General features: G+C 56.9%; 3 protein-coding genes across 7 annotated transcripts in view; 2 read left to right on the forward strand and 1 right to left on the reverse strand.

Moving 5' to 3' along the window:
* POLR2C (RNA polymerase II subunit C) overlaps nucleotides 1-25,512 on the forward strand; it is a 210,199-nt gene that overhangs the window by 133,838 nt on the left and 50,849 nt on the right. The gene's annotated exons all lie outside the window — the stretch shown is intronic.
* LOC309444864 (partitioning defective 6 homolog alpha-like) lies at nucleotides 3,676-10,733 on the forward strand (the record flags this gene model as incomplete). Its single annotated transcript, XM_082063068.1, is given in 4 exon segments — nucleotides 3,676-3,780; nucleotides 3,782-3,865; nucleotides 5,082-5,304; nucleotides 8,104-10,733. Coding segments are annotated over 4 exon segments (1,200 nt in total). The 3' UTR covers nucleotides 8,892-10,733.
* Nucleotides 10,868-22,871, reverse strand: ENKD1 (enkurin domain containing 1). Of its 5 annotated transcripts, none has more exons than XM_082063067.1 (9): nucleotides 22,617-22,871; nucleotides 19,761-19,867; nucleotides 18,661-18,897; nucleotides 18,047-18,165; nucleotides 17,525-17,749; nucleotides 16,202-16,374; nucleotides 14,288-14,449; nucleotides 12,150-12,286; nucleotides 10,868-11,613 (listed from the first exon to the last, which is right to left on the reverse strand). In XM_082063067.1, the coding sequence occupies exons 4-9, from the start codon at nucleotides 18,129-18,131 to the stop codon at nucleotides 11,169-11,171; spliced, it is 1,227 nt and encodes a 408-aa protein (XP_081919193.1). In that variant the 5' UTR covers nucleotides 18,132-18,165; nucleotides 18,661-18,897; nucleotides 19,761-19,867; nucleotides 22,617-22,871; the 3' UTR covers nucleotides 10,868-11,168. The 5 variants fall into 5 exon arrangements, with proteins under 5 accessions (XP_081919193.1, XP_081919190.1, XP_081919191.1 ...); XM_082063063.1 differs by lacking the exons at nucleotides 18,661-18,897; nucleotides 19,761-19,867 and adding exons at nucleotides 13,195-13,364; nucleotides 22,142-22,362 and having other exon boundaries at nucleotides 11,307-11,613; nucleotides 22,617-22,869; XM_082063064.1 differs by lacking the exon at nucleotides 18,661-18,897.

The raw sequence follows: 25,512 nt of genomic DNA on the forward strand, positions 1-25,512 counted from the left end.
CCTGCCGCCCGGCGGCGGCCGAGCGTGCTCAGCCCGTGAGCCCCACAAGCAGCGAAGCGGCCTCACCAGCGGAGCCGAGCCCGCCCCGCCCGCCAGGCCGCAGCGCCGGCGGCCTCACCGGGCCCGGCCCAGTCTCGGCACCGAGCAGGGCGGGAGGACACGTAACCGGTGCTCTGGCACACCTTCTCCTCAGACTCCCGTCCCCTCTGCCACCTGCCTGCTCCGGCCTGGCTGCCGCGCCGCCAAAACGTGCGTCCAACAGCCGGCAGGAAAGGTGTCTGTGTGTCTCTGCTCCTCTCAGCCCCGAAGGCGGGCGCTGTTCACCGCGGTCTCTCGTTCACCCGCTGAGGCCGAAGCTCCAGCACGCACCAGCTGCGGCAGCACCAGCCTCAGGGCTCCCTGCCTTTGCTGTTGCTGTTCCGCTTCGCCCACAGGAGCAGCGCGGTTCTGTGGGGCCCCACGCGTGCTGGATCCACAGCCTGATCCAGGTGCGACATCACCTCTTGTCATGCAGGTGTTTCACCACACCTGCGCAGCTACCTCAACAGTTGTCTCTGACTTTGTGTGTAAAGGACGCGCCATGCTTCTGCACGGGGCCAAAAGGAGTGTGCAGGGGTGTTGGGGAGAGGTGAGAATTACCACTGACAACAACAAAAACATAAATATGTAAAACAGCAGCTTCTGAGACCTGATCACCAAGCCCATCTTCCTTTAAGATGTGATCGGGCACTGGGAAAACCAGTGGTAATGATCCTGATGCACCAGGAGGGGGTTTTAGTGTACTTTAAAAAAATATCACAGGAATGTGAGAAGTCAGTTCTATCTGTCAGCACCACGTATTTACTCTGTGTGTTTCATTAGCTGCTCAGTATTCCTTGGCAGCCAGACCTGCTGCCCAAAGGCATGAATGAGTTTTCAACCCATAAGAGATTTTGCAACCAGAAAAGGCGCAGCACCAGGAGGATGCATCACCTCGCAGCTTCCCAGGGAAGCGCTGTGCCACGGGGCATCACTGCCATTGGAGGCAACAAAATAAAATTGCAAATAAATGAACTGAGCCTACACCTGGCCCTACGAACCCTCTATGGCTGCCAGGGCACATCCCTGCAAGGACAGAGAATGCCAACGGAGCCCATTCCTCTGTTGCATCCCTCCCCACAGTGAGCATCGCAGCAGCAGGAATCGCTGCAGAGCTGAGGCCGCACTCCCCACCTGCTCTACCCTCAGCTGTCCCTGACCCGGCTCAGTGCTCTGTGGGCTGTTCCCTCCCCAGCCGCAGCTCTGGGTCCTCACCAAGCCAAGGAGGTGCTGTCTGAGCCATCTGCTGCTCTTGATTGGACCATGATCCGTGTCCCCCAGGTCCTGACAGCAGCAGAAGAGGGAAAGACAAATGCAGTGCCCAAGGCTGCTCTTGCCATTGTCCCCCATTAAGGACAAGGTGACTGTTTGCTGCTTGCTTGGTTGCAGCCCTCGCTCCTAGTGCCCAGAGGGCTCCCGGGGGTGGCAGGGACAGGCTAAAGCTGTGGAAATATTGGCATCAAACCAGGTTCTCGGGCTGTGTGTGTGCATTTTGCTGGGACTCCCTGTGTCGTTGCTTGCCAGTGGTCTAAGTGAGCAGCTGCAGCTGCAGCACCAATCCTGCCTCAGGCTTGAACTCCCATGTTTCTGCCCCCGTCACAGGCAAGGTGGGCAGAGCTCACCTGAGCTGCTCGCTGCCCATTCCCTGCCCTCACCATTGCTGGGAAAACCAGGAATGTGCTGGACAACATTATCTTAACCCAGTGCTGACCCAGCCTTGAGCAAGGGGTGACGGAGCAAACACCTAAGGCACCCACCAACCTGAATGCTAAACCTTGGCAGCCCCCTCCAAGTCAGGGGGTGCTGAGCCCCCCTGGAGACCCAGGCCCTCACTGCCCTCACCTGAAGCAGCCAAGAACTGGTGGATCTGAAGTCAGTGAACGTGTGGCAACATTTAGTAGCACATGCTTCAGTTCCAAAGGCTGATACAGAGCTCCTGGTACTAAGGCAAGACAAATACCTGCCCCGATACTGTCTGCTTAGCTTAGGTCTCTCTCTGTAGCTGCAGATCTGGGGTCAAGGCACAAAACAGAAGGTGTGACCAGCCAGTCACCCCACTGTCCTGCTGAACAATTAACTCCGATTTACCAAAATTGGAGATGAAGAGCTGCAAGCTTCTTTTGTCACTGGTACCTGCGTAAACATTAACCCTGGCGTAAATCAGGATTATCTCTCTGACCTCAACACAATTACTCTGTTTAAAAAAAAAAAAAAAAAAATGAGCTGAGGGGGGAGGAAATTGCGGGTGAGTTTACAGCTCTGTGTGCGGTCAGGCTTGTTTTCACCGTGTGGCAATTTCTCAGCGTGGCAGGAGCAGCTGGTGGAGAATTTGCTGGTGTGTGAAGAGGCGTCCAGCAGCCTTGCAGCCTGGTGCGCTCCCTTTGCTCACCCAGCTGCAGTGACACAGGGGAAGACCCTGCAAGGAGCCACCGTCCGGCTTACGCAGGCCCGGTGCAGTGGTGATGTCGGGGTCTGATGCAATTGCGTGCTGTCCAAAGGTCACTCCGTGGGCTGGGACAGGGCAAGGATCAGAGGACAGCATGGTCCAGACAAGCCAGGCTGATTCTTGGGATTTCGTTCAATGTGTTTATTCAGCAGGAAACACTGCGCTTGCCAGGTGTCTACCTTTAAAGAGCATTTCGTTGTGCTGTTGTGACAGTCTCTTTGGATGATGTGGCAGCTTCCTCAGAGCCCACGAACAAGACTTTAGCCTTGTGTCGGCGCTGGGGTTGGTGACCTCGGGCAGGCAGGGAGCTCTCAGCGTGCTCCAGCATCACACAGGCAGGGCTGTGCCATGGTGAGTCTATGGGAAGAGGCTGCCTGTGTGTCTCTGAGCACTTCTATGCCTGAACAGAGCCAGTTCTGCCCAAGACACATCTGGAGGGCTTCACCTGCAGACACAACCCAGCAGCACCCAAGGAAAGGTGCTCTGGCAACACGTCCTGGCAGCTGGGTGCTGGGATGGGCACAGAGCTGCCAACACTTTGTTGTAAACCCAGCAAACCCGGGCAGTTCCCATCCTTTTGCTCAGTGGTTCCACTGCTTGACAAAGCAACTCATCCCCAAAATGACCAACCCTCCCCTGCCCGTGCCACTCCGGACAAGTAACAAAACATTCCTGCTGGACAGGGGAAAAGAACCAGAGGGAACCTGTGACAGGAGGCTGGAAAGAAGCAGCACGGCAGTGTCACAGGCCAGGATTCAGCAGTCTCCTGCTGCCAGGGCTGCCCCGGCCCCGCCAGCGCTTTGCCAAAAGGCCACCGAACCCGCGGCAGAGGGAGCCGGCGGCCCCGAGCCAGCGGGAGGGCAGGACCGGACTGTCCGCCGGTGGGGCCGAGCCGCGCTGAAATATTCGCCCAGGTCTGCCACCAGTGACACTTGTGGAGCGGGGACATCCCCGAAGAGGGGCAGGCGCCCGCCCGTACTGGCTGGGCAGAGGAGCCGTGTCCGGGTGGGCGGCAGCGCCGGGAGAAGTGGAGCCGGCCCCGGCCCGGGCAGAGGGGCTGGGGGCTCTCGCCGCCGGCCTGGCCCCGCCCCCGTTGCCTCGGCGACGTTGTCAGCAACCCTCCGGCCACGCCCCCCACCCCGCCTCGACCAATGGCGCGGCGGCGCCCGGCCTGCTCGCCGGTGACGTCATGGCCGGTGAAAATCCCCCGTGGCCGCGGGAGCGGCGCTGGCGGCGGCGCGGCCCCGTGGCCCGGTGCGGCCCGGCCCGGCCGGCAGCATGGCCAAGCACCACCGCACGCCGGCGCGCTCCGCCGAGCCCGTCATCGAGGTCAAGAGCAAGGTAAGCGCCCGCCGGGCCGGGGCTGGTGCCGATGCCGGTACCGCTGGGTCACGGCCGGGCGCGCCGCCTGCCGCGCCGGACAGCACACGTGGGGTGGCACCGCGCACCGGGCAGCGACGGGGGAGCCAGACCGTGCCGGCGCTCCGCTCCGCCGCGCTGCGGTGGCTCTGCCGCGGGCCTCCCCGAGCCCGGCCCGGCTCGGCAGCCGCGGCGTCCACCCACCGTGGGCTCCGCCGGGCCGCGGGCCCGCTCAGCGCGGCCGGCACCGGCCGCGGGAGCGTGGCCGGGGAGCGCTCGCCAGATGCGCACCCTCGCCGGTGCGCGGTGCTGGCAGCCCCTGTGTGCGGGACGGCTCTGCCGGTGTGGGCGTGCTGGATGTGCGATCACCCCAGGTGTACGCCTTGCCCAGATGTGCTTGTGCCCAGATGTGCATGCTCACCATGGCATGCACATCCCTGGCTATGCTGTCACGCAGATGTGCACCCCCAGCAAGGTATGAACACCCTGTTGTGTCCCCAGATATGTACGCTTACATGGCTGTGTGCTTACCCTGATATGGTTTCCCCCAGATACCTGTGCTTATCCAGATATGTGCTCACCTGGCACACTCCTGCCCAGAAGTGTGCCCTTGCCCAGCTGTGCCCACCCATGCAGCTCTGTGATGTCCCAGATGTGCATTTCCCTGCCGCACCCTTGCCCGGCTGTGCCCTTGCCTGCCCGGGACCCCAGCGGGTGTGCAGTTCCCTTCTTCCCAGGGAGCACCGGCTGTATCTGCCCTGGGATCGGTGCAATCCCCCTTGGGCAGCACGATCCTCGCGGCATTCGTCAGCCTGTTCTTAATTGGCTTCCCCTTCATCGTGACTGAAGGAGTCAATAATTAATGCTGTTGCTCACCAGGTGCTACGGCAGCACCCGTGTCACAGGGAAAGGCTTCCCAGCAGCACAGTGCCTGCTGTGGCTGGTGGCACGGCCAGAGGGCCCTTCCTCTGCTGCACAGGGATCTCTCTGCCTTGTCACTTTGGTGTTTGGGCAGGAAAACAGTTGTGCTCCTTTTATTTTGCTTTTGGGAGGGGCTCTGGCTGGTGGTCATCACTGCCTTTGTGCTGCTGGAGCTCTGGAGCCAGCAGTGCGCGGCTCTGCGGGATGCCCTGCCTGTGTTGGTCATGCCAGCCCTGCCCAGCCTCACCCTTTTCCTCCTCTTCCTCCTCCTCCACAGTTTGATGCCGAATTTCGCCGCTTTGCCATGAAACGCTCCGGTGCAGGCAGCTTCCAGGACTTCTACCACTTGCTGCAGACGGTGCACCAGATCCCACGGGTGGATGTGCTCCTGGGCTACACAGACATCCATGGTGACCTCCTGCCCATCAACAACGATGACAACTACCACAAAGCCCTGTCCTCTGCCAACCCCCTCCTCAGGGTCATCATCCAGAAGAAGGGTAAGAGGGGAAGGGCATTGGGTCTGTCCTCCCCATCAAGGGAGACGAGCTATGTCCCGTGGTATCGTCGATTCCACGTTTGAGCTGTGACTGTGGTGGGGACAGCTGGTCATGTACCCTCCAGCCAGTGCTGGGTGTTCAGATCTGGGGGTGGTGGCACCGGGAGGCTCCCAGAGCCCCACGGGGCTGGGGCACCACACAGGTTCTCTCTGGCAGCCCTTCCCTGTGGTGGGGGGCACCCAGCCCAGCCCCATGCTCCCCAGCAAGCAAAGGCAAATCTTTGCAGTTCACCCCTTTGAAGTCGTGTTTTTCCGGCAGGGCTTGTGTGGGCATCCAGCAAACACCTTGTTGCTCCCCTGAGCACCATGCCGGGAGCCCAATCCAGCTCCCTGCCCTGAGGCAGCAGCAGCAGCCATCATTTTGGCAGGGCTCTTGGGGTGCTGGGTGCTGCTGAGTTTTTGGTGGTGGGAGGAGGCTTGTTGCCTTCCCGACAGCCCAGGGGCTCTCCCTGACCTTAGTGGTGCGTTCCTGCAGAGCCGCTTCCTTGCACAGGAGTGCAAAATCACCGTGATAGCAGCGTCTCAGCGAGCATGAAAGCCTCCTGGTGACAAACACCCTGGGTACGTCTACTCTTCATTGGGAAGATGAGCCGGTCCCCTTCTACTCAGTTTAGTACCATCAAAGTTTCTCTTTAGTAGCACCATCAAGCAACAGCATGCAAAGCTGGAGCCTGGTCTCCCCGTTTCCCCAGCGTGCTGCACAGACAGACTCCGTGTTTCCAGCTCATGTTAGTGGTACCAAGTCCCTGGGTGAGGGGTGATGCTAGTGGCTGGTCCCAGCTGCTATGCCAGTTTTCCTGGTCTTTTGCACTGAGGTGATGCAGGATGCCCTGGACATGTTTCTTCTGGGGCCACTGGCATGGGGGCCAGCAGTGGTGATCCAGGATGCTGGCAGGAGGGAGCTGGAGCTCGTGGTGTGCTCAGGGGCTGCCACTGCCAGCACTGAACGATCCCCTGTGCCTGGACCAACACCGGGGCCCGAGCTGCAGCACAGGGAGCCAGCACAGGGCTGGGTGTGCCGGAGCTGCCGTGGGAGCATTGCTCCTGCTGCCAGAGCCATCCTATCTGCTGCTGAGAAAAGCCTGCGAGGGCCCATGGATGACTGTGCCAAGGGGGCACAGTGTGGAGAGCAGGCAGTCACAGCCCTGGCACTGTGGGCAGCACGATAAGGAAGGCAAGGAGGCAGCTCTGGCAACCCCCAGCACCTGGCCATGCCCGTGGGAGAGGGGCCATGGGGCCGTCAGCAACACAGGAGGTGTGCGGAGAGGCCAGGAGCAAGCCCTGGGTGAGTCACAGCTGATTTAAAATGGATCCAGGTCATCCCAGGGCTGGGCTGTCGCTGAACCAGTCCGGGTCGGTGAGGAATGTGGCTGCAGAGTCTCTCTCTCACGCCGGGCACAGGGAGCTGTGCACACATGTGTGTAGGTAGGTGTGCACACCTCAGTGGGCTCCGTGGCAGCCACTCCTGCCTCAGGGGGTCAAACAGTGAAGGTTGCAGCTTGGTTCCTCTCTGTGCTATCACTCCATCAGCTGAAGCCATCCCTGCGGGGCAGCCTGGCCAGGGACCGGTGATGCTGGCCCTCCTGAGCTGGCTGGGCCCATGGGAAGGGCAGGGGAAAGCCCAGCACATCACCTGGGCTACCGGTGGGCTTGTCCGTGGGGTGCTGGACCTGCCTGGCCCAGCCATCCTGTACCCCTCAGAGAGGAGCTGTGCACTGAAATAGCTGTGGGAAAGCCTCCACCGCCCTTCCCCGAGCTAAAAATATGTCAGGCTGTGAGTGCAGGGAGATATTTATAACCCAGAAGCCCTGGCAGGTTGGCTTAGCTAAGGAGAAACCCGGTGTCCCCGGGGCTTGGGGGCATCCCCAGTGCCCCTGCGGCTGGAGCAGGGTCCAGGTGCTGGTGGGGAGTACCACAGGGAACGTGCTGGCAGTGCAGCATCCAGATCTGTGGTCCCACATGGAAAGGGATGGGGAGAAACCAGAGTGTGCCCAGGGGCTGCTTTCCAGCTCTTGGAGGATGTGGCTGAGTAGGGGACGTGCTGGAGCTGGGCCCCACAGAGCAGTGCCAGGGCAGGGGCAAGGAGGATGGAGTCAAAACCTGTGTGGTGGTGCCAGATGGTGGAACAAGAGGCAGTGGCACAAATCCCAGTTTGGGATGTTCAGGGGCCTCAGAGATGCTGCAGCCCTGGGCTGGGTCTCCAGGCGTTGAGGAGTCTCTGTCCTTGGGGATGGCTCTGCAGGACACAGCTGCAGCCATCCCCATCCTGTGCCACCGATGGCCCCGACTGAGCAGGGACAAGGGACTCGGGTGCTGTCTCATGGGGTTGCACTCACCCTCAGGGAGCCGTCTGCTGCCACAACAGCCCTCATGTGGGGGAGGCTCATGCAGGGGGGGCTTTCCTCTCCCCAAACTGGGGCATGGCTGTGGCTCCAAGGCCATCACGGCTGGCAGCTCTAGTGTTAAATCGCAGAGTTTGGCTTAAAGTGTGATTAAGGCTGAATCACCGCCTCGATCCCACTAATCCCAGCCTCATGTACGCTGGGTAATCCCAGGAGATGCGCCTGGCAGAAACAGGCTGCAGGAAAAGCCGGGCTGATGCTCTGGGGAGAAAAAGCCAGTGAGAGCCGTGAGCAGGGCACTTCTCCCACTGCCCCCCCAACACCTGGGGCCAAGCGCACGTGGTTGTGTCCCCGGGCAGCTGCAGTGCCTGACCCTTGTCCTCCCTTGCTCCCTACAGCAGAGTCTGATGCCAGCGTCTTCGCCTCAAACTCCTTGCAGCGGAAGAAGAAGGGGCTACTGCGCCCCACGCACTACCGAGCCAAGCCTCACCTCCTCATCGGGATGCCCCAGGACTTCCGCCAGATCTCTTCCATCATCGATGTGGACATCCTGCCCGAGACCCACCGCCGTGTGCGGCTCCACAAGCACGGCTCTGACAAGCCGCTGGGCTTCTACATCCGCGACGGCGTTAGCGTGCGTGTGGCCCCACAGGGCGTTGAGAAGGTGCCTGGCATCTTCATCTCCCGCCTGGTGAAGGGCGGCTTGGCCGAGAGCACGGGGCTGCTGGCGGTGAGCGACGAGATCCTGGAGGTCAATGGCATCGATGTGGCCGGCAAGTCCTTGGACCAGGTGACAGATATGATGGTGGCCAACAGCCACAACCTCATCATCACCGTCAAACCGGCCAACCAGCGCAACAACGTCATTCGCAGCAGCAAGGCCTCGGGGAGCTCGGGCATGTCCACAGACAGCACCCCCAGCCAGCAGACGCCCAGCCCGGCCTCGCAGTACCTGAGCAACTACAGCACGGCCGAGAGCGACGAGGAGGGCGACCTGGTCATCGAGAGCGACAGCGCGTCCCACTACATTCCCGGGGGCTGCCCCAACGGGGGCCCTGCGGACGGACCCCTCCAGCGGAGCCTGTCCCCGCACAGCTCGCGGGGCTCCCTGCAGTCCCTTGGCAGCCACGACGGCAGCCCTGGCCGGGGCAGCGGGCGGGAGGACGGCACCCTGCTCACCCTATAGCCGCGGGGTCCTGTGCTGCCCTGGCCAGCTGGCCGGGTTTCTGCACAGCTGGGCTGGTTTTGAGCACTGGGGCAATGACAGGTGGGTTGGCAGGGGCGAGCAGGGCTGTCCGCTGCCCATGTCCCCAGGAGCCCTGCTGCAGCATCCGCACCCACCAGGTGCTGCCCCTCCAAGCCCCCAAGCCTCCTACCCCCTCCTTCCAAACAAGCGGGGTTTTTTAATTGTTTTATTGAAATATGCATCATCAATTAATATATTGCAATGGACAGTAAAACCTTTTCTAGAAAGCAGCCCGCTTGTCCCTGGCTCGCATCATCCCAGGGGGCTGGACCGCAACAGCCATGGGGCGCAGCTGCCTCCCAGGAGAGCAAACAGCCTCGGTGACAGGGTATGGGGCAGGCATGTCCCCACCAGACCATCGCCACACATCCCACATGCTGTGGCCCATCCCAGCGTGGGGCAGCAGGAACGCTGCAACTGGCTCTGCAGGGCCCCAGAGGAAGGGGGACAGGCCGGGGGGGGAGAGCAGGTGGGGACCCCTTGGGGAGGGACCCCAGCCCCACGTGCACATGGCAGTCCTGGGAGCTGCACCCTTGACCTGGGGAATGTTGTAGCTTCACTGCTGGGTGACCCCAGCAAAACACATTGCGGGGAGAGGGGGGGCTGGAGGGACACTGGGGCACATCACTCCCCCTGCACATCCCTGTCCCATAGCATGTGTCCAGGCTGTTTTGGGCAGCGAGCCTGGCCTGGTGGCCTGACACAAGCTTCACCTGGTCCCCACCCAGTCCTACCTTGTCCCTGCTGCAGTGCCTTCACTATGCAGGGGACACCCTGGTGACATCTGCAAGGAGTGGGCTGGCACCTGGGCTGGCCACAGCTCCCTGGCTGTCACTCAGCCCCAGCGGACACTGCCGGGGGTGACACAGCTCCTCTCCCAGCACTGCAGTGCCAGCCTGACTGTGTCTTTGGCCTTTGCTGCTGGCCTGGCCCAGCTCTGGCCCAGCACCCTCCTGCCCACAGGGAGGGATGGGGAGGTGCTGCTGTGGCTGTGGCCATCCCTGTGGTTCTTCACCTCCTCTCACCCTATCTCCTGTGGCATCAACCTTTGGCACCAGCACCAACACTTCTGCCCCAACCCACCAGCATGATTTGCTGGCAAAGTGGCCCACGCACAAGGTCCAGCAGGGAGGGGACACCTGCGGGCAGCGCTTTTCCAGCCTGTTCACCGGAGCTGGACACGAGTGCTCAGGGAGGAAGGGCACTGGCACAGCTCTGGAGTGGGGCGACAGCCGCGGCGCCCAGATGGGTAAGAGCAAAGCAGACAGCAGGGCTGGTTAGTCCAGACTTGTTTAGGGCAGGGAGGTGCACTGGGGCTGGTGCCCACAGTCCCCAGCTGCTCTCAGCACCACTCTCACCCAGCCTGGTCAGCATGGCTGTGGGGTTTGGCCCGAGGGCGGCCCCAGGGGAGCGTGGGGTGATCTTCCAGTTGGGTGCTGAAAGCTTCCCTGTCCCTCGGCAGGAGCTCTGGGTGCTGCAAGGTACCTCGTGCAGGGCTGGACCACTCTGCAACATCTCCACCCTGCAAAATCCCACCCAGGGATGGAGTAACCCCGTGCAACAAGGCACCTGTTTGGGGCAACCATGCACAGCATCCCCACCCTGCACAGCAAAAGGAGATGGGGCAACAGGCACAAGCTGCAACAAGGGAAGTTCTGATGCAACTTCAGGGGAAAAAAGTGTTCCCCTGAGGGTGGCACGGCCTGGGGACAGAGCCCCACGAGGTACTGGCAGCAACCCCATCCTTGGAGACTTCCCCAATTCAGCTGGATGAGGCCCCAAGCTGTGGAGTTGGCTCTGCCCTGAGCAGGAGATGGACCAGAGCTCCAGTGATCCCTGTGCCACTGCTGCTGGTTCCTGCTGCCCACAGTCATTCCTCAGGCCCTGCTGAGCCCACCGGGACCTGCACAGACACCGAAGGAGGGAAATGATGCTTTATTGGAGCATGTCCTGCTCCACAGACAACGAAGGCTTCTCCAGACACGCTGCCAGATCCACCTACAGCCAGCCCAAACAGCAAGGACCAGGGCACACACAGCAGGGGTACAGCACGAGGTTTGTGTGCAGACCGGTCTGCAGGTGTCCAGAATAAGCAATGAGCATGGCCCAGCTCAGGAGAAAGAGGACAAGGAACGCCACACACAGCAGCACAAGAGACGTCCTACCACCTTCTAGAAGTGGGGAAAAAATGGAAAAATAAGAGGTGACACTATGGATCTAGAGCAGAGAACTGATGTCTGAGAGGTCAAGCAGCACAGAGACAACTGTTCTCCAGACTACAGAGTATATTAGGGCATCTCCCACCCTTTTCCCTGGAGGACAGACAGCGCTGGAGGGTGAGCAAGAGACACTGGCTGCACGTTGGACACTGTAGCGGCACCTCCGTAGGCCCAGGGTCCTGAACTTGCCTTCCTCTCCTTCCCTCCCCAAATGATGATCGTTCCTTCCCAGTGACGAAGGATGTTCACGCAGAGCAGCACAACACACCCAGCCCCACCGGCTCAGGAGTCCAGCTTGATGAAGACCTTGGGCCTTGAGAAAATTTTGATGGCCTCTTCTATCTGGGAGAGCTTCCTCTCCAGATCTACCCGCTTCTTCTGCATGCTGAGGGTGTCTGTGCGCACCGGCAGCATCACCAGCTCCTTTATCAGCTGCTCCTCGCCTGTAAAATTAAAAAAAAGAAAAAAAAAAGCAGCTGTGTAAGTGGAAGAGCAAAGAAATCCATCCTTTTCCTAATGCTATAACCTCATCCTCAGTCATTAAAATGGTGGCAGTGCTGTAACAAGGACTTTGAGAGAGCAGCCATCCTTAAAATTCAAAATTCAGCTGGATGAGGACCTGAGTGACCTGCTCCAGTTTTGAAGAACCAAGGCTTGGACTAGAAACCTCTGAATGTCCCTTCCAACCAAAACCTTTCTATCATTTTAAGAGCAATAGTAACTCCTACATCAGGTCCGCCAGACCAGCCTGCTGCAAAGAGCCAGTCTTGTCACCTGCAGATCCCACCAACCTGAAGTAAACTGCTCATTCCACACACGCACCTCCAATGCAGCTATTCCTGCACCATCCCAGCTACGTGCTCTGTCCCAGGCAACTCTCCACCTGGCAGGAACCTGTGCTCCAGGACTCTCCTCTCCCTAATCCTGACTAGGATCACCTGTTTATCTGAGCTGGAATCCCCGTTTCTTTTCCTCTTACTCTGCTTCAGATTGCCGAGGGTCTCCAGCCGCTGGCTCTCCGGCATCATGGTATGACCAGGCGGCATGTCGGGATCTGGCAGGTTTCGCAGCCGCTCCTCCGTCTGTCTGCGCCACAGCTCCTTCCTCTCCAGCAGGCTGGCAAGGCAGGGGAAGGCGGGTGTCAGCACACTGGGCAGGAGGATTCACCCAGGAACTGAGCCCTTCAAACCCCACTGGGCTCCACGTCACTACCTGAGGACCGCAGTGACCCACCCTGCCCACCCTCACTGTGGAGGGATACACCTGGGTTCAGCCCACGTGTGTGGACTAGCAAATACACTCCACCTGCACTGAAGGGCAGCAGAAGACATGCTGAGGCCAACATGAACTCCTTGGAGACAAGGACTTCTGCTCCTTGCTTCTGGCCCAGGCCACTGAGGCCTCTCAAAACCATCTATGGGCCAATGATGGAATGAAGCTGCACAAAACAGCTCCCAGGCAGGGATGCTGGCGGGGACAGCAGGCGCAGCAGCGAGCTAAAGGACTGACACCATGGTCAGTCCAGGACAGGGTCACCCAGGAGCTGCTGGTGGCCACAGAACCCACTTGGAACCCCAAAATGCAAGTCACTAGCTGGATGTCCCTCAGCCTTTGGGTCCAAGGCAGGATGAACACTTGTGATGCAGAGCAAGGTATCTGCCTCTCCAAACCCAGACCTGTCAGTACTGCGGCTATGTCACACAGAGCAAGGCTTGCGGAGGGGCAGAAGCACATTTCTCAGAATACACAGAGCATCCCCATATTAGCATCACTGCACGGCAGCAAGGGAGGAGGAGACAAAATTATTTCTGAGCCCCACCAAACTGGCCACAGGATGTTTGCTAAGTCAAGACAGCAGGAGGGATGGCATTTATTCCCCCAGCCCCAATAAATCACACTGCTTGCATATGGCAAGAGCATCTCTGTCCCTGGCCCCTCATCGATCTACGCAGAAGCTGGGGGATGTGGTGAGAGGAGGTTGCTTGTTATAAAAAGTCCCATGGACCAGAGAGGGACACACGTACTACTGGGGGACGTGGCCCTTTTGCCTGGCGTTGTACTCCTCCTGCTCCCGGTGCTTCTGCTCCAGCAGCTCGGCCAGCGCCTGCAGAGACTGGGAACGCCGCAGTGGGGCCCGCTTAGCGTTGCGGGCATTGTGCTTAATGAAGTCAATGCTCGTGCCCTCCACCTGCATCTGGAAGAAGAGAGAGGGAGGCAGCAAACACTAAGCCTGAAAGGCCTTTTTAAGGACCCCAAGCTGACCCCATGCCCTCAAAGTCAGAAGGACAGAAAGAACCAGGCTTGATGTATTCCACGTGGCTCCTACCGGTGGATTTTGAGTCTACCACAGCAGGCAGAAGGTCAGAGGAAAAACTGGTCAGGCCCTCACCAGGCCAGTCAATGCAACAGAAGCCCTGGCAGAGCAGGAACTTGGCTGGTCCTGCCCCAGAGCCAGCGCCCTCCATCACTGCTCCTCCAATGGTCAGGGCAGGGGAGAAGGTTGCTGGATTTGAATTTCAGGTTTTCCTCCCTGTGAATTTATGCCATGTTTAAACTAAGTCACTCCAAGGCATTTGGGAACCAACAAGCCACATGAGCCAAGGAAAGAAGACATGAGTCACAGGGCAGTTTAGGCCCTCGCAGACAAGGCTCCCTGAAAGGTTTAATTCTTAATACTGATTTAAATCTCCTTACTAAAAATCACACCCTTTTCCCAATTTTTAATCTAACGTCCAAAAGCCACAGTTCCTTTGATTAAGTTGGGAGCAGTCTCCAAACCCCCAAAACCTCCTGCAAAGCCCTAGGAAGAGCAGGTTTGAGTTCACTGGCACTTCTGCAGCGAGGTGGTTGCATTTTCAAAGAGAACTTCACAATCTCTTTAACTACGAGCAAGGATGAAGCCAGAGGGTAGTACTAGCAATCCTTGCGTGCCCATCTCACCACGAAAGAGACTAAGGCCCTGTTCCTTCCCTTCATGCAGGAACAGTACTTACAGATGTCCCTGTTCACATAGCATATCCGACCCAACGCTTTAGAAGAACATAAGAAGAGTTCAAAGCAGGAGCAAAGGATAAGTGCCAGAAACCCCTGGGAACATGCAGTCAGCATGCAACCCACCTTGGTTTCAGCACCGAGCACATCTGGAGCCGCTGCGTGTGCCACAGCTCTCGTTCTGGCAGGTCTCGGAGAGAGTGATCTGCATGGCTTGATGCCAGAGCCGCAGCGAGAATACGCCCTCAGGAACTTCAGAGCCTCTGGATTTGGAGGTGGGGAGCTCTCCTGGGAAAGGCAAGAAAAGATCCACTAGTGGAGGGAGGCTGGAGCGAAGGGAAACCCACCCAGCAAGGCTTGGGAGGTCAACCACAAGCTCAAGCACACGTTTCCAGCCAGCAGACGACAGTACAATCTTTCTACCATGACTTGGCGGAAGTTCTCGGGGGAAGGCAATCTGCACCCAGCCAGCAAAGGCAAACAGACTGCCTACAGCAACAAATCCAGACCTGGCAACTGAACTTTGTAAAGAAACACTAAAAATGGGAGAAAAAAATCTGCAGAAACTTGCATTTAGATCAAATGCATTGACTGGAGAGTCAGTTTACTGATCTTTAGTCTTTACTGATTAATCTGGTAGGCATGAAAGGAGAGCAAAATCAGATAACTGCACAGAGATACCTACCAGGCCTAGGGACAATCTAAATGGGTGGACAGTCCAAACTGACCATGATAATGACTCCTTAAAAAGCAAAATCTTCCTGTGGAAAGGGCAAATGGCAGCATGGGCTAAGCGTGCTGAAAGTGCAGAGACACATGCCAGTCTCCCTTGTTGGCAACACTAGAGAACCTGAATTCCCAGAAGAAGCCACCCCATCTCCACAAATGCAGAGCGTGCAGCGGAGCCCTGCTGCAGCAAGCTGTCATGAAATGGCACAGGTAGGAAACTGACACAGTGCTACTTCTGGAGGAAGGACGGGGCAAACCGAACACAGAGGTCAGCTGGATGACAGTGACAGATCCCAGATCCAGACTGATGACAACAGATCCACCCAAAGATAGCGATGGACTACTCCTCTCCTAGGGAGCCTTTACTTTCTATACAAGCAGGTACACCCCTACCAAGGCAGCCACTTCGGTAGATTTTAAAAAGCTGTTCAACAGAGACATTATTTGAACACAAGGAACCCACTGGGGGAGAAAAGATTATCCAGAGAAAGAAGCCAAAAGCAATCCAAAACCTTCACAAAGCCTGACACCTGTTCAGAACAGAAGGCATGAACGTTTCAGCTGCTGAAAAAGCCTGAGGATAGAAGGCATAGCCCTGCATCCCTAATCCCACAAGCAGGCGTGCAGGGGACAGGAGGTACATACACCCTTGCAGGTTGTGCTGGAGCTCCGAAGACTCCACCCTGACTGCCTGGAGATGTCTGTGTGCCCCCACTGCGCAGTGGTTATTCACCATCGCTCAGAGAAGACTCTGGAGATACACAGCTCACTCTGGGTGCACAGGGTGCTAAGAGGACTTGGACTGAGGTTTGACACAGCCTGAAGACCTGCCCCTGAGGACCGCAATCCGTGGGGCAGAATAACACAGCCTTTTGGCACAAAATCCAGACACACGTTGCCCCAAACACTGGGAAGCTGCAAAGCCAGTTGGATGCACCTCTAGACAGGGAACAGGGCTGTGAGGGCTCCTGCAGCCCAGGAACCACCTTTAGATCCCACACAATCAAAGGGGCAAGTAGGAGCCTCCACACGGATAGTGTGATGAGATTTTCCTCTTCTCAGTTTTCCCTGCATGAGGACACTACTTGGTCAGACAGGATGGGGATTATTACAGCAATCACTCTGCAGACCCAGGCCAAACATTCTTGCTCAACACACAGCCCCACCATCATATCTGCCCACCACGCCTCAGCACCAAGTTGTCCCCAGACCCATACGTTCCACGACTCCTCCATCTCCACTATCCCACAGAACCTCGTGGCTGACCCACATCCCAGGCCAGGAGAATTCAAGAGCTCAGTGGGTACTGACCTGCAGTTTGGCCTTCACCTTTGACTCCACGTTTTCATACTTCTGGGATTTCCACAGAGCTTTCACAGGCTTGGGCTGGCTGTGCTCTTGGGCTCGCTCCCTCTCTTTGCACTTCTTCTGAATCTCCTTTATTCGCCTCACATTTTCCTTCTCGTGGTCCTTGGACTCTTTTCCTGCACAGCAAGGGGAGATGCAGCTTCCACGCCGCAGACACTGCCAAGGGATGCAGGCTCTTGGAGCCCACAGCTCTCTCTCCAAAGCTCTCCTCTTTCCTGCACACTGGATAATCTCTGGGTTTTTCCCATGTGAGATGCACACTCCCAGACTAACCCTTTTCTGCCAGAGGATCTTACAGTGCCCACATAAGCACGAGCACAAGGCTGTGCAATCACTGGTGTCCACAGACTCCCTCGTTCTGAGAGACTGGGGCTCACTTGTCCCATTTGGGACTATGTCAGACAAGCCACACCAGCATCCTCTCCAGAGGAAAGGCAGTTCCCAGTTCAGCATCCCGGCGTGTTTCTGAAGCAGAGAGAGGGCTGGTTAACAGCAGCTGCAGAGCCTTAAACCTGCGCTGTTCCTGGCTTCGGGTCAGCCATTGTGCCACATTCAAGACTATGGACTGTATTTTTTGTTTTCGAGGCAAAAATGATCCTTCCTTAGGCTCCCCAAAGCAGGGAAGATCTCAGCCGACACAACCAGACTCTCCTCCATTCCCCTCCTGCTTTGGCACAGCAGCTGTGGCAGCCACTGCCTGGTATCCACCACGCTGGCACCAGGCAGGGCAAGGGGCAATACCAGCACACACAATAAATCGAATGACACCCAGGTGATTCCCCTTCCTGGACCTCTGTACTCCAGCTGACCTCCCTGGAGAAGGGAACATGTTTCAGAAAGATGTTCTCAATATCCAGAGTCTTCCCAAATCCTGCCTGGCTTTATTAAAAAGGAATTCCCCAGGCTAAACATCCTCTATATATTAAGATTTCACTTGATCCTTATTTAAGTTTGACTATAAAAATACTAGTTATATTCAGAGGCAGCAAAGTAGAAGGACTTGATTTATTTCCAGCATCTCTCAACAGTCTGTCATCCATGACTAGTTCCTCAAGTCCAAATTAAATAAAGACTTTTTTGCAGTCTCTCTGCCCATTCCAGCAGCACCGGCCCCCACATGGGGACACCACTGCCAGGCCAAACACAGGAGATGGGGTGACTGGCCGTGTGAAACTCAAGGTGTCCTCAGGCAGCAGAGCCAAGGAAACCACCCAAACCCCTGATCCCAAATGCAACTCAGGGCAGCAGCAACCCAGCTGTACTTACTCTTGATGGGCATCCCCCCGCCAAGGGAGATCCCTTCAAGCTTCAGTAAAAGACCGAGTGTCCCCTTCTGTCCCTTCTCCAGGAAATCCTTTCCACTGGGGCGAATGCGAGGGGCTGGCTGGACCTGGCGGGCACTGCCCAAAGCAGGGTATGGGTTGGGAAGCGGGTCCAGGGAGCCAGAGGTAAATTCCAGCTTCTGAGCATTCCCTTCCAGCCTCCCTCGAGCTACAGAGAAAGACGGAGAAGGAGATTATCAGGAAACAATCTTACCTCTTTGTTTTCTTCACCCACAGCCTACAGACAAAACTGAAGACTCCCTCTCCACCTCTACCTTATGCTTTTCCATCTTTCAACCAGCCACACAGACCACCTTTCGGATCACCATCCGTGAGGAAGCAGAAACATCTGCACCAGTGTGGGTGGAGATGGTTGAGGATGCCAGAGAATAAGGACATCAAACAGGCAAGCTGTGTCACGCCTAAGTACAAAACCACACATCTGTAACAAACATCAGGGACTCACCTGAGAAGGGGCGTTTGTAATAGTCTGGGAAGAGCGTAGGGTCTGGAGGAATGGGGCCAGAAATCCTGGATGGCCCTTCACACATCCTGCTGCCCCTCTGCCACAAAAACCAACCGCCACTGGGAACAGAAAGGAACAGGGCTCACTGAGCACCAAAAAGCTACATTCAAAATATATATATATATATACATATATATATACAGGTGAACTTCTGACCTTCATTAGAGAGTGCACACCCAGCTACAGAGATGACCTGCAGGCAGGAAACCACTCCAAATTGGACTCCATGCAGGTGAGGCAAGGGATCCAGCAGCACTGTCCCTTTTGTGGTGCTAATCAGCATTTTTACCAGCGTTGAACCTGAAATGTCCTCAGTTGCTGTAATACCGATATCTTCAGCACAGAAAATCCCTCCTGGCTTTGCTCTCCCATACAGGAACGTTTAACACAGACATGCAAGCAGGAGGTGAGCTGCTATAACAGCCCTGTGTGCCTTTAGTGATCAGGACACACAAGGCAGCTAGACATCACCCAACACATTTTAGCCTTACATTTGAATTATCTTGCACCTTGGGCTCTTTCTAATTAGCTCCTGTGGTTCAAACACAACTTACCCAAGGCAAGCTGAAGCCCCTGCCCCACAGAGATAAACCTCTCTGCTGTATCCTCCGCGAGAGACACACCAGAGCCACTACCCCTCTCGAGCAGGCTGGGGCGGAACCTTGAAAGGACCCAATACAAAACGCTTCACTCCAGGACCACGTAGGAGCAGACGCTGAATTTCTGGGCAAGAGCCCTGAGATGAAAAGAGCCCAGCTGTCTCTCAGCTCTCTGGAAGAATGGGGAGTTACCTGTTTACAAAAACATCTTTTTCATTTCTAAATAACTTTTCAATGCAGATCAGCAGGGACCAGCACAGATCAGCAGACCCCTGCCCTGGCCCGCACCAGTCCCTGCTGCCTCTCTCCTCCTCACAAGAGAAGCACAGATCCTTCCTGCATCTATTGCCCCACAATGCTCACCAAGATCTTGTGGACAGCATTTATTGCCTACAAGAAACTCGAGGGATGTGCTCCCCACTCAGAAAATGAGGATGCAGGATGCCGCACCAACAGGCACAGACTGCTGGTGAGCTTTGGCAGATGCCACAAGAGCCTCGATACCTCAGTCACACTGTGATTTTGACAGGTGCCCAGGCAGCTCGGCTGGAGTCATCACTGTAAGAGCTGCGGCTACACCTGCATGCCCTGACTCGCAAGACAGTAATTTCAAGATTTCTGAGACATCTCTACAGGAATACCCCTTTCAGGATCCTCGGCATGCCAGCACTGATGGGATGCAGCATCTGCAGTTTAATTTACAAACCAATAAACGATCAGTACAAGGCTGAGTGAGCCTGAGTCATAGCAACTAATGCACTGCAGTCTTCCTTGCTAAATCGCCCCTGTTGACATGAGACCCATTAGCAAAAAGCTGTTCTTCATCTGCCAGACACAACTGCAGAGGCAATGTAAACAATGCTGGCTCTTGCACATCAGCACGCATGTACAGTCTGTACCCAGCTGCTTTGGAAAGCTATTTCTGAAGAGCAGACACAGACTGTCAGCCTGAGATAAAAGGACACTGTCTTGGTATTATTTCATCTCCTTGATAATGGATCCAACTAAGCCAGAACAGGCTCTTTTATTCTAGAAAAAAAAAAAAAAGCGTTCACCATGAGATCACTCCAGAACCTGGCCTTGAAATTCACATCTGATCTTGGTCTGAACTCGCCTTCAAACCCAGCAATCTACACGCAAAATGACAGGCTGAAATCAAGACCTGTAACAGAGCAGACAATTAGTGTGGGGGATTGAAGGAGGAAAGGCAAGTTGATGGGGGATGTAAGACTCATTCTATAACTTCACACAAGTCACATTTCACGTCCAAACAGCATCCTGCCCTGCTGCAGGGAATTTGCAAATGACACCCACTCCCTGATTTGCAAGTCACATCGCCTCTGGATTGGGATCTTGCAAGATCAGACAACCTTATTTCAACAGTAAGCATCTTGCCTACCTAGGTACCTCCAGCAAACTCACTGACGCAGGACACAAGCCCCCAGCATCAGCTTCCCGGCCCTGAGAAGCAGCAGCCAAGCCTCAGTTACCAGTGATCAGTACGGACTTCCCAAGCTGCTGCTCTGCTCCTGCCAACCGCGAGCATATTCTGGGGACAGAAGCGAGAGAACCTTATAGCTCACTTCTGCCAAAAGGGGACGTGCAGACCCTCTCTGCTGCCATTCCCATCCTTCTGCTTTATCGCTTGTGACAGCTCGCTAGCGCAGGTGGTCCTGTGCTGAGCTGATTCACCTTGCTGCCCCTGCAGGAAACAAGCTGCTTCTTTTGCGGGGTTAGTTTTCTGCTGGTTTACCCTTCTGCCCAAAAGTAACCTGGCTGTTACCTCCCCGGGGGGATCAGAGAAGCACTGGAGCAAGCACAAAGGAAACACAGCAGGAGCACATGCTCATGAACACAGAGAAGGGAGAAACAGGGAACAGGGCCAGCCCCTTGCAGCAGTGACCTGGCAGCTGGCTCAGCCACCCTGCCTGGTTTGCACCCAAGAAAGCACCTTCTCTATCACCATGTCAGAAATTGAAATGTCAAGATACAGTATCTGACCTCTTGCCACGAGAAAAATGCTATTTAGGGCATACACAGGCTACAAGATGCAGGTAGACTCTGCAGACACAGGCCAGTTAAGTCCAGATACACAGATATACATGTGTGCAACTCCTCTCTCTTCCTGACCCCCTGCCAGACTGCAGAACTCGCTAGGGAAGCAGCAAGGCTGCTCCTGGCCACAGGGCTGCACCAGCCCTGTTCCCTGCTGACCTGCAATCAGCGCAGCTACAAAGCGGAGCAGGGCAGTTGCCCGAGTAACCCAAGGACTTTAGCGTTGCTTACTCACCCCTCTGAGCCTGGCTGGCTGCCCACTTCCCCGCCAGGACCACAGCTCAATCCTGGCCTGGCACTCCAGCAACACAGGTTCCAGCCCTACCTCTCCCACAAGAGCATCCCTGCAATTTTAAGAACCATTAATTCAACTCTTTGTGCCCTTTGCTCCAGCTTAAGAATTGGTAAAAATGCTACTTAGCCCTCCAGTAAACTGAGATCTTTCAGAGCCCACAAGAACCACGGCTTCCTTTTGTGGCTTGTTTTTAGCATTGTAGTTAAGGAAACTACAAAACACAGGAACGGACAAGGCTTTAGCAGGTGTTTTTCACAGCCCTGAACCTGCTGCATGCTCCCTCTTCACAGATCACAGTTTCACTGCGCCACCACCACACACAGCGCTGAAGCAAGACCAGCTTCATGCCTTTACGAGCCAAGCTCTGCAAAAAAAAAATGGGGGGAAAAGAATTCCCACAGCTGTGATAATCTGTGATAAGCAGAGCAAGCCCTCTGCAGCAAATCAAAGGGCTAATCTCTATGCAGCTGGTCTTGGCTGTTTGCTTCCTTCCTTGGTAGTTGCAGCTGAAATGGAAAGCAGCACGAGGATAACCTCTGTGCCTGAGGGGTGCACCAAATCAGTGGGGCACACGGATCCGGGGCCGTACCTCCTGCAGAACAAGAGGTCAGGAAATGAAGTCAATTTGCTGTGAACCTACCCAGTGATGTCAGTCTGTGCCTATGCTTTCCCCTTGCTACCCTCTGCAGACTAACAGAAAAGATTAATATTTTCCTTTCAATGCTATTCCACATGCAGGTCCCCTCAGACACCACCAGCTCTTCTCCACCAGCCAGTCTCCAAGACCTATTTTCTACTTTGTCTCTCTGAAAACAAAGAAGGACAAGCATAGCCACGTGTGGTAGTGGCATTTACATGTGGGACGTGTTCTGTAGGAGCTGGGCATGTGCCACCAACAGCGCTTTAGGAACAAAGCCAGCACGTACAGGCTGCCCAAGGGGTCAAACGCATCCTGCAGGAGCAGCCTCGACCAGGAGGTGACCAAAGGCCCCGCAAGGTGGGCAGACACCCGTGTGGGTTTGCAGAGCTGCAGCCACGTCCTCTCTCAGAAGAGCGAGGGAGGGAGGAGGACACGAGAGGCCCCACCTTAACCCGGGGTTCCGCCGGGATGCAGGGACAAGCCACCTGTTGGGTTTACAGGAGCTGATGTGCAACGCCGGGTCCAGCCATGGAGCCTGGAGCTTGTGTCGCCGCCCGCAGCCTCCCCTGGCCGTGCTGTCCGGGGACATCAACACAACGCCTGTTCTGGGGCACGGGCTGAGACCAGGACCCCACCAAACACTTGGCTCCTTCCGCTGCCCGTGTTCCTGGGGAGGGCAGGACACTGACCGGGGGCTGCCCGCACAGCCCGAAGGCCCCGACCCCTTTCCGGGGCTGGCGCCGGGGCTCTGCCTCGCCCCTGCGGCCTCCCCAGCCCCTGCTCGGGCGCTCCCAGCCCGGCTCCCCGCAGGCTGCAGCCTCGGCCGTCCCGCTCTCCGGCGGCCGCGCCCGGACAACGCCGGGGCCGGGTCACAGCGGCCCGCGAGGGATCGGGATCTGTCCGGCTCCCCCGAGCACTCACCGAGGGAGCCCGCGGAGCTCTCCCGGCTGCGGCGCGGGCCCAGGAGGCCGCGCCCTGGGCCTGCAGCGGGTCCGCCCGCCGGGAGCCCAAGGCCCGACTCGGCCCCGCCGCGCTGCCCGGCAACCGCCGCTTCCGCCGGGAGGGGCGGGGGGTCGGGGCGGGCCCTGCCCGGAGCGGGGCCGGGGGCGATCGGCAGCCCCGTGAGCCGGCCCCGGGCAGGGCAGCCCCGTGTCGGGCTCGCTCGGGGCCGAGTTCCATCCCGCTTCCCCGGGGCTGTGCGGAGGATCCGCCCGATCTGCCTGTCCGGCTGCGGCCACCGGCAGCAGAACCGCACGAAGCGTCGGGGCCCGGGGGCCCAGGGAGATCTGTCTCTGGGACCTGTCGCTCTTTATGTGCTCACCCGACAGAACGAGGCGGGTACAGCGGGTTAAACCCCCACACCGAGCAAAACCCTCCTGCGGTTGTGGGAGTGGGTTCCCTGGTATCCAACTTCAGTGCATAAGTTATGCTTATGTGTATGTTCTGAGAGAAAACCCTGAAGGGCAGTTACAGAACGAGGCTTGAGGTATATTTTGCTGAAATATTTGCTTATTTTTCTTTTCTGTAACTTTCTTTCCAGTTCAAGCAGCTGAACTGTTATTTTCCAGAATAAACCTAACTTGGAGCATAGAATCATAGAATCATTTTGGTTGGATGAGACCCTCAAGATCATTGAGTCCACCCGTTAACCCAACTCTGGCACTAACCCATGTCCCTGAGCACCACATCTACGTGTCTTTTAAACCCCTCCAGGGCTGGTGACCCCACCACTGCCCTGGGCAGCCTGTTCCAATGCCCGACAACTCTTTTCAGGGAGAAATTTTTCCTATATCCAATCTAAATCTCTCCTGACGCAACTTGAGGCCATTTCCTCTCATCCTATCTGACGAGATGTATCATGCTCATCATCAAAATGAAAAACCGTCATTTGCTGGGCAAGCACAGATGACTCCATTGGCTTGGTTGAACCTGGAGCAGCATAATGACCATGATACCCAAGTTTGCTGCACCAGGAGACCACAGTGTGTGCATGGGTGTGTTTGCCCATAACCACGCTGTTCCCTCATGACGGTACCTCTCTGCCATTGCTCTGAACCTGGGTGGTTAAAACAATTTCAGGGCACTTATTGGTGAGTGAAGGAGGCCCAGGTGCTTGGGTCAGCCTTTGCCTGCGGAAGCACCCCTTGGATTGCCACATCACTCTCTTCAGGGTATAAAATGCCATTGTGTTTATAAAGGACCTGTGCAAGAGACTCTTCCTCCCATCACAGCACGATGAAGACAGAGGCCACTTCTCCGCTCACAGTCAACATCTCCTGAATGTTCCGTGGTGCAAAAGTCAAACAAAATCCTGGCATTTCCCAGGCGGCTGGCTTGAGGGAATGGGACTTGGTGCTGGTCTTTGTAGGCCCCATAGCAGCATTCTTGGGGAGGGGACCACCAGGGTCCCTTGTCCCCTTCACAGCAGGGCTGTCACCAGTGCCAGATCAGCACATCCACAGCCATGTCCCACAGAGCCCTGTTGGCCATGAGAATGGAGACCACTCACCTCCTGGTGACCCCTCCCAGAGCTGCAGCATCGCCAGGACCCCTGAACCTCTGTCACCACCACGGCCAGCCCCATTGGCCATGCTCCACTGTGTCCCCCAGGTGTCAGAGAGCATCCCCTGGGCCCTCTCCGGTTTCTCCACCTCCCTCCTTGCACCGGAACCCAGATCTGGGGGACCTGTTGCCGGGACAACCCCTGCGGGGGTTTAACAGTCTTTTGGAATCTCCTGCCCAACTGTCACATTCCAACCCATCCCAGGAGCTGAGCCGGGAGGAGGACAGGCCCAAAGTGACAGAGCTCATCCCGTTACTGTGGCTTCTAACACTTGTGGTTGGCTTTTGCAGTTTTCAGTGGCTTGTGCCAGTCCTCCTTGCGCTGCCTCTGGGCGCGGGGCCACTTTGCTGGAGGGTTCGTGGTTGGAAAGGGAAGCAGGTGCGTGTAGGGATGGGCAGTGAGATGCTCTGCGTGGGTAATTGGTGCCTGCAGTTTCTCAGGGTTGTGATCAGTCAGTGGAAATGCTGAAATCCTGTTTGGATGTCCGTTTAACAGGCAAACTGGGAATTAATTTGGGTAGGAGGTTAGGTCAGAAAGGGTTAGTCCTTAATATATCAGAATGTAATGCTGCTTATTAGATACTAAACCTGCGTAGGGGCTGCCTCTCCTTGTTCCTGGGGGAAGGGGAGGCAATGCCAATGCTTCAGCTGGGGGCTGGGTGCTAACGGTTGGCCTGCAGGAGGTACAAGGCAGAGGTTCAAGGTGTGCTGGGGCGGTTGGGGTCTTCTGGTAGCTCAGGGCAGAGAGGGGAGGGGGCTGGTTTCAGGTTTACTGAACATGGAGGTGGGGGCTAATGGCTGAGCTCAGTGTTGGGGAGCTTTCACTTCCGTGTGTCTCATCCCCTGGAGCTCTCCTGGGGATGCTGCTTTGGAGCAGATCATGGGGATCTTGTACTGGGCAGAGCTGAGCCCTCTCAAAGCTGAGAGGGGCAACCACCGCCCCTGCGGCTCGGTAGGGAGAGGCGGACGGTGCCCACGTCCCTGCAGAGGGGGCTCGCGGGGACCTGGTAGAGCACTGCACGCTGGGGTGAGCCCCCACACCAAACCAAACACTCGTGGAGATGTTGGTCTGCATGCAGCCCCACCAGTGGCCTGGAGCATCTGCCATGTCAGCCCTGGTGCCAGAGCCTCCTGCCCCGGTGAAGAGCCCTGAGGAGCAGCAGCACGGCGGCCACGAGCCTGGGCACGTCCTCGCCCAGCTGTCTGCAGCCCTGGACAGCCCGAACATCAGAGCTTTGGAGGTGAAGGGCGATGC

The sequence above is a fragment of the Streptopelia decaocto genome (assembly GCF_964273445.1).
Source record: "Streptopelia decaocto genome assembly, chromosome: 11".
Classification (NCBI taxonomy): Eukaryota; Metazoa; Chordata; class Aves; order Columbiformes; family Columbidae; genus Streptopelia; species Streptopelia decaocto.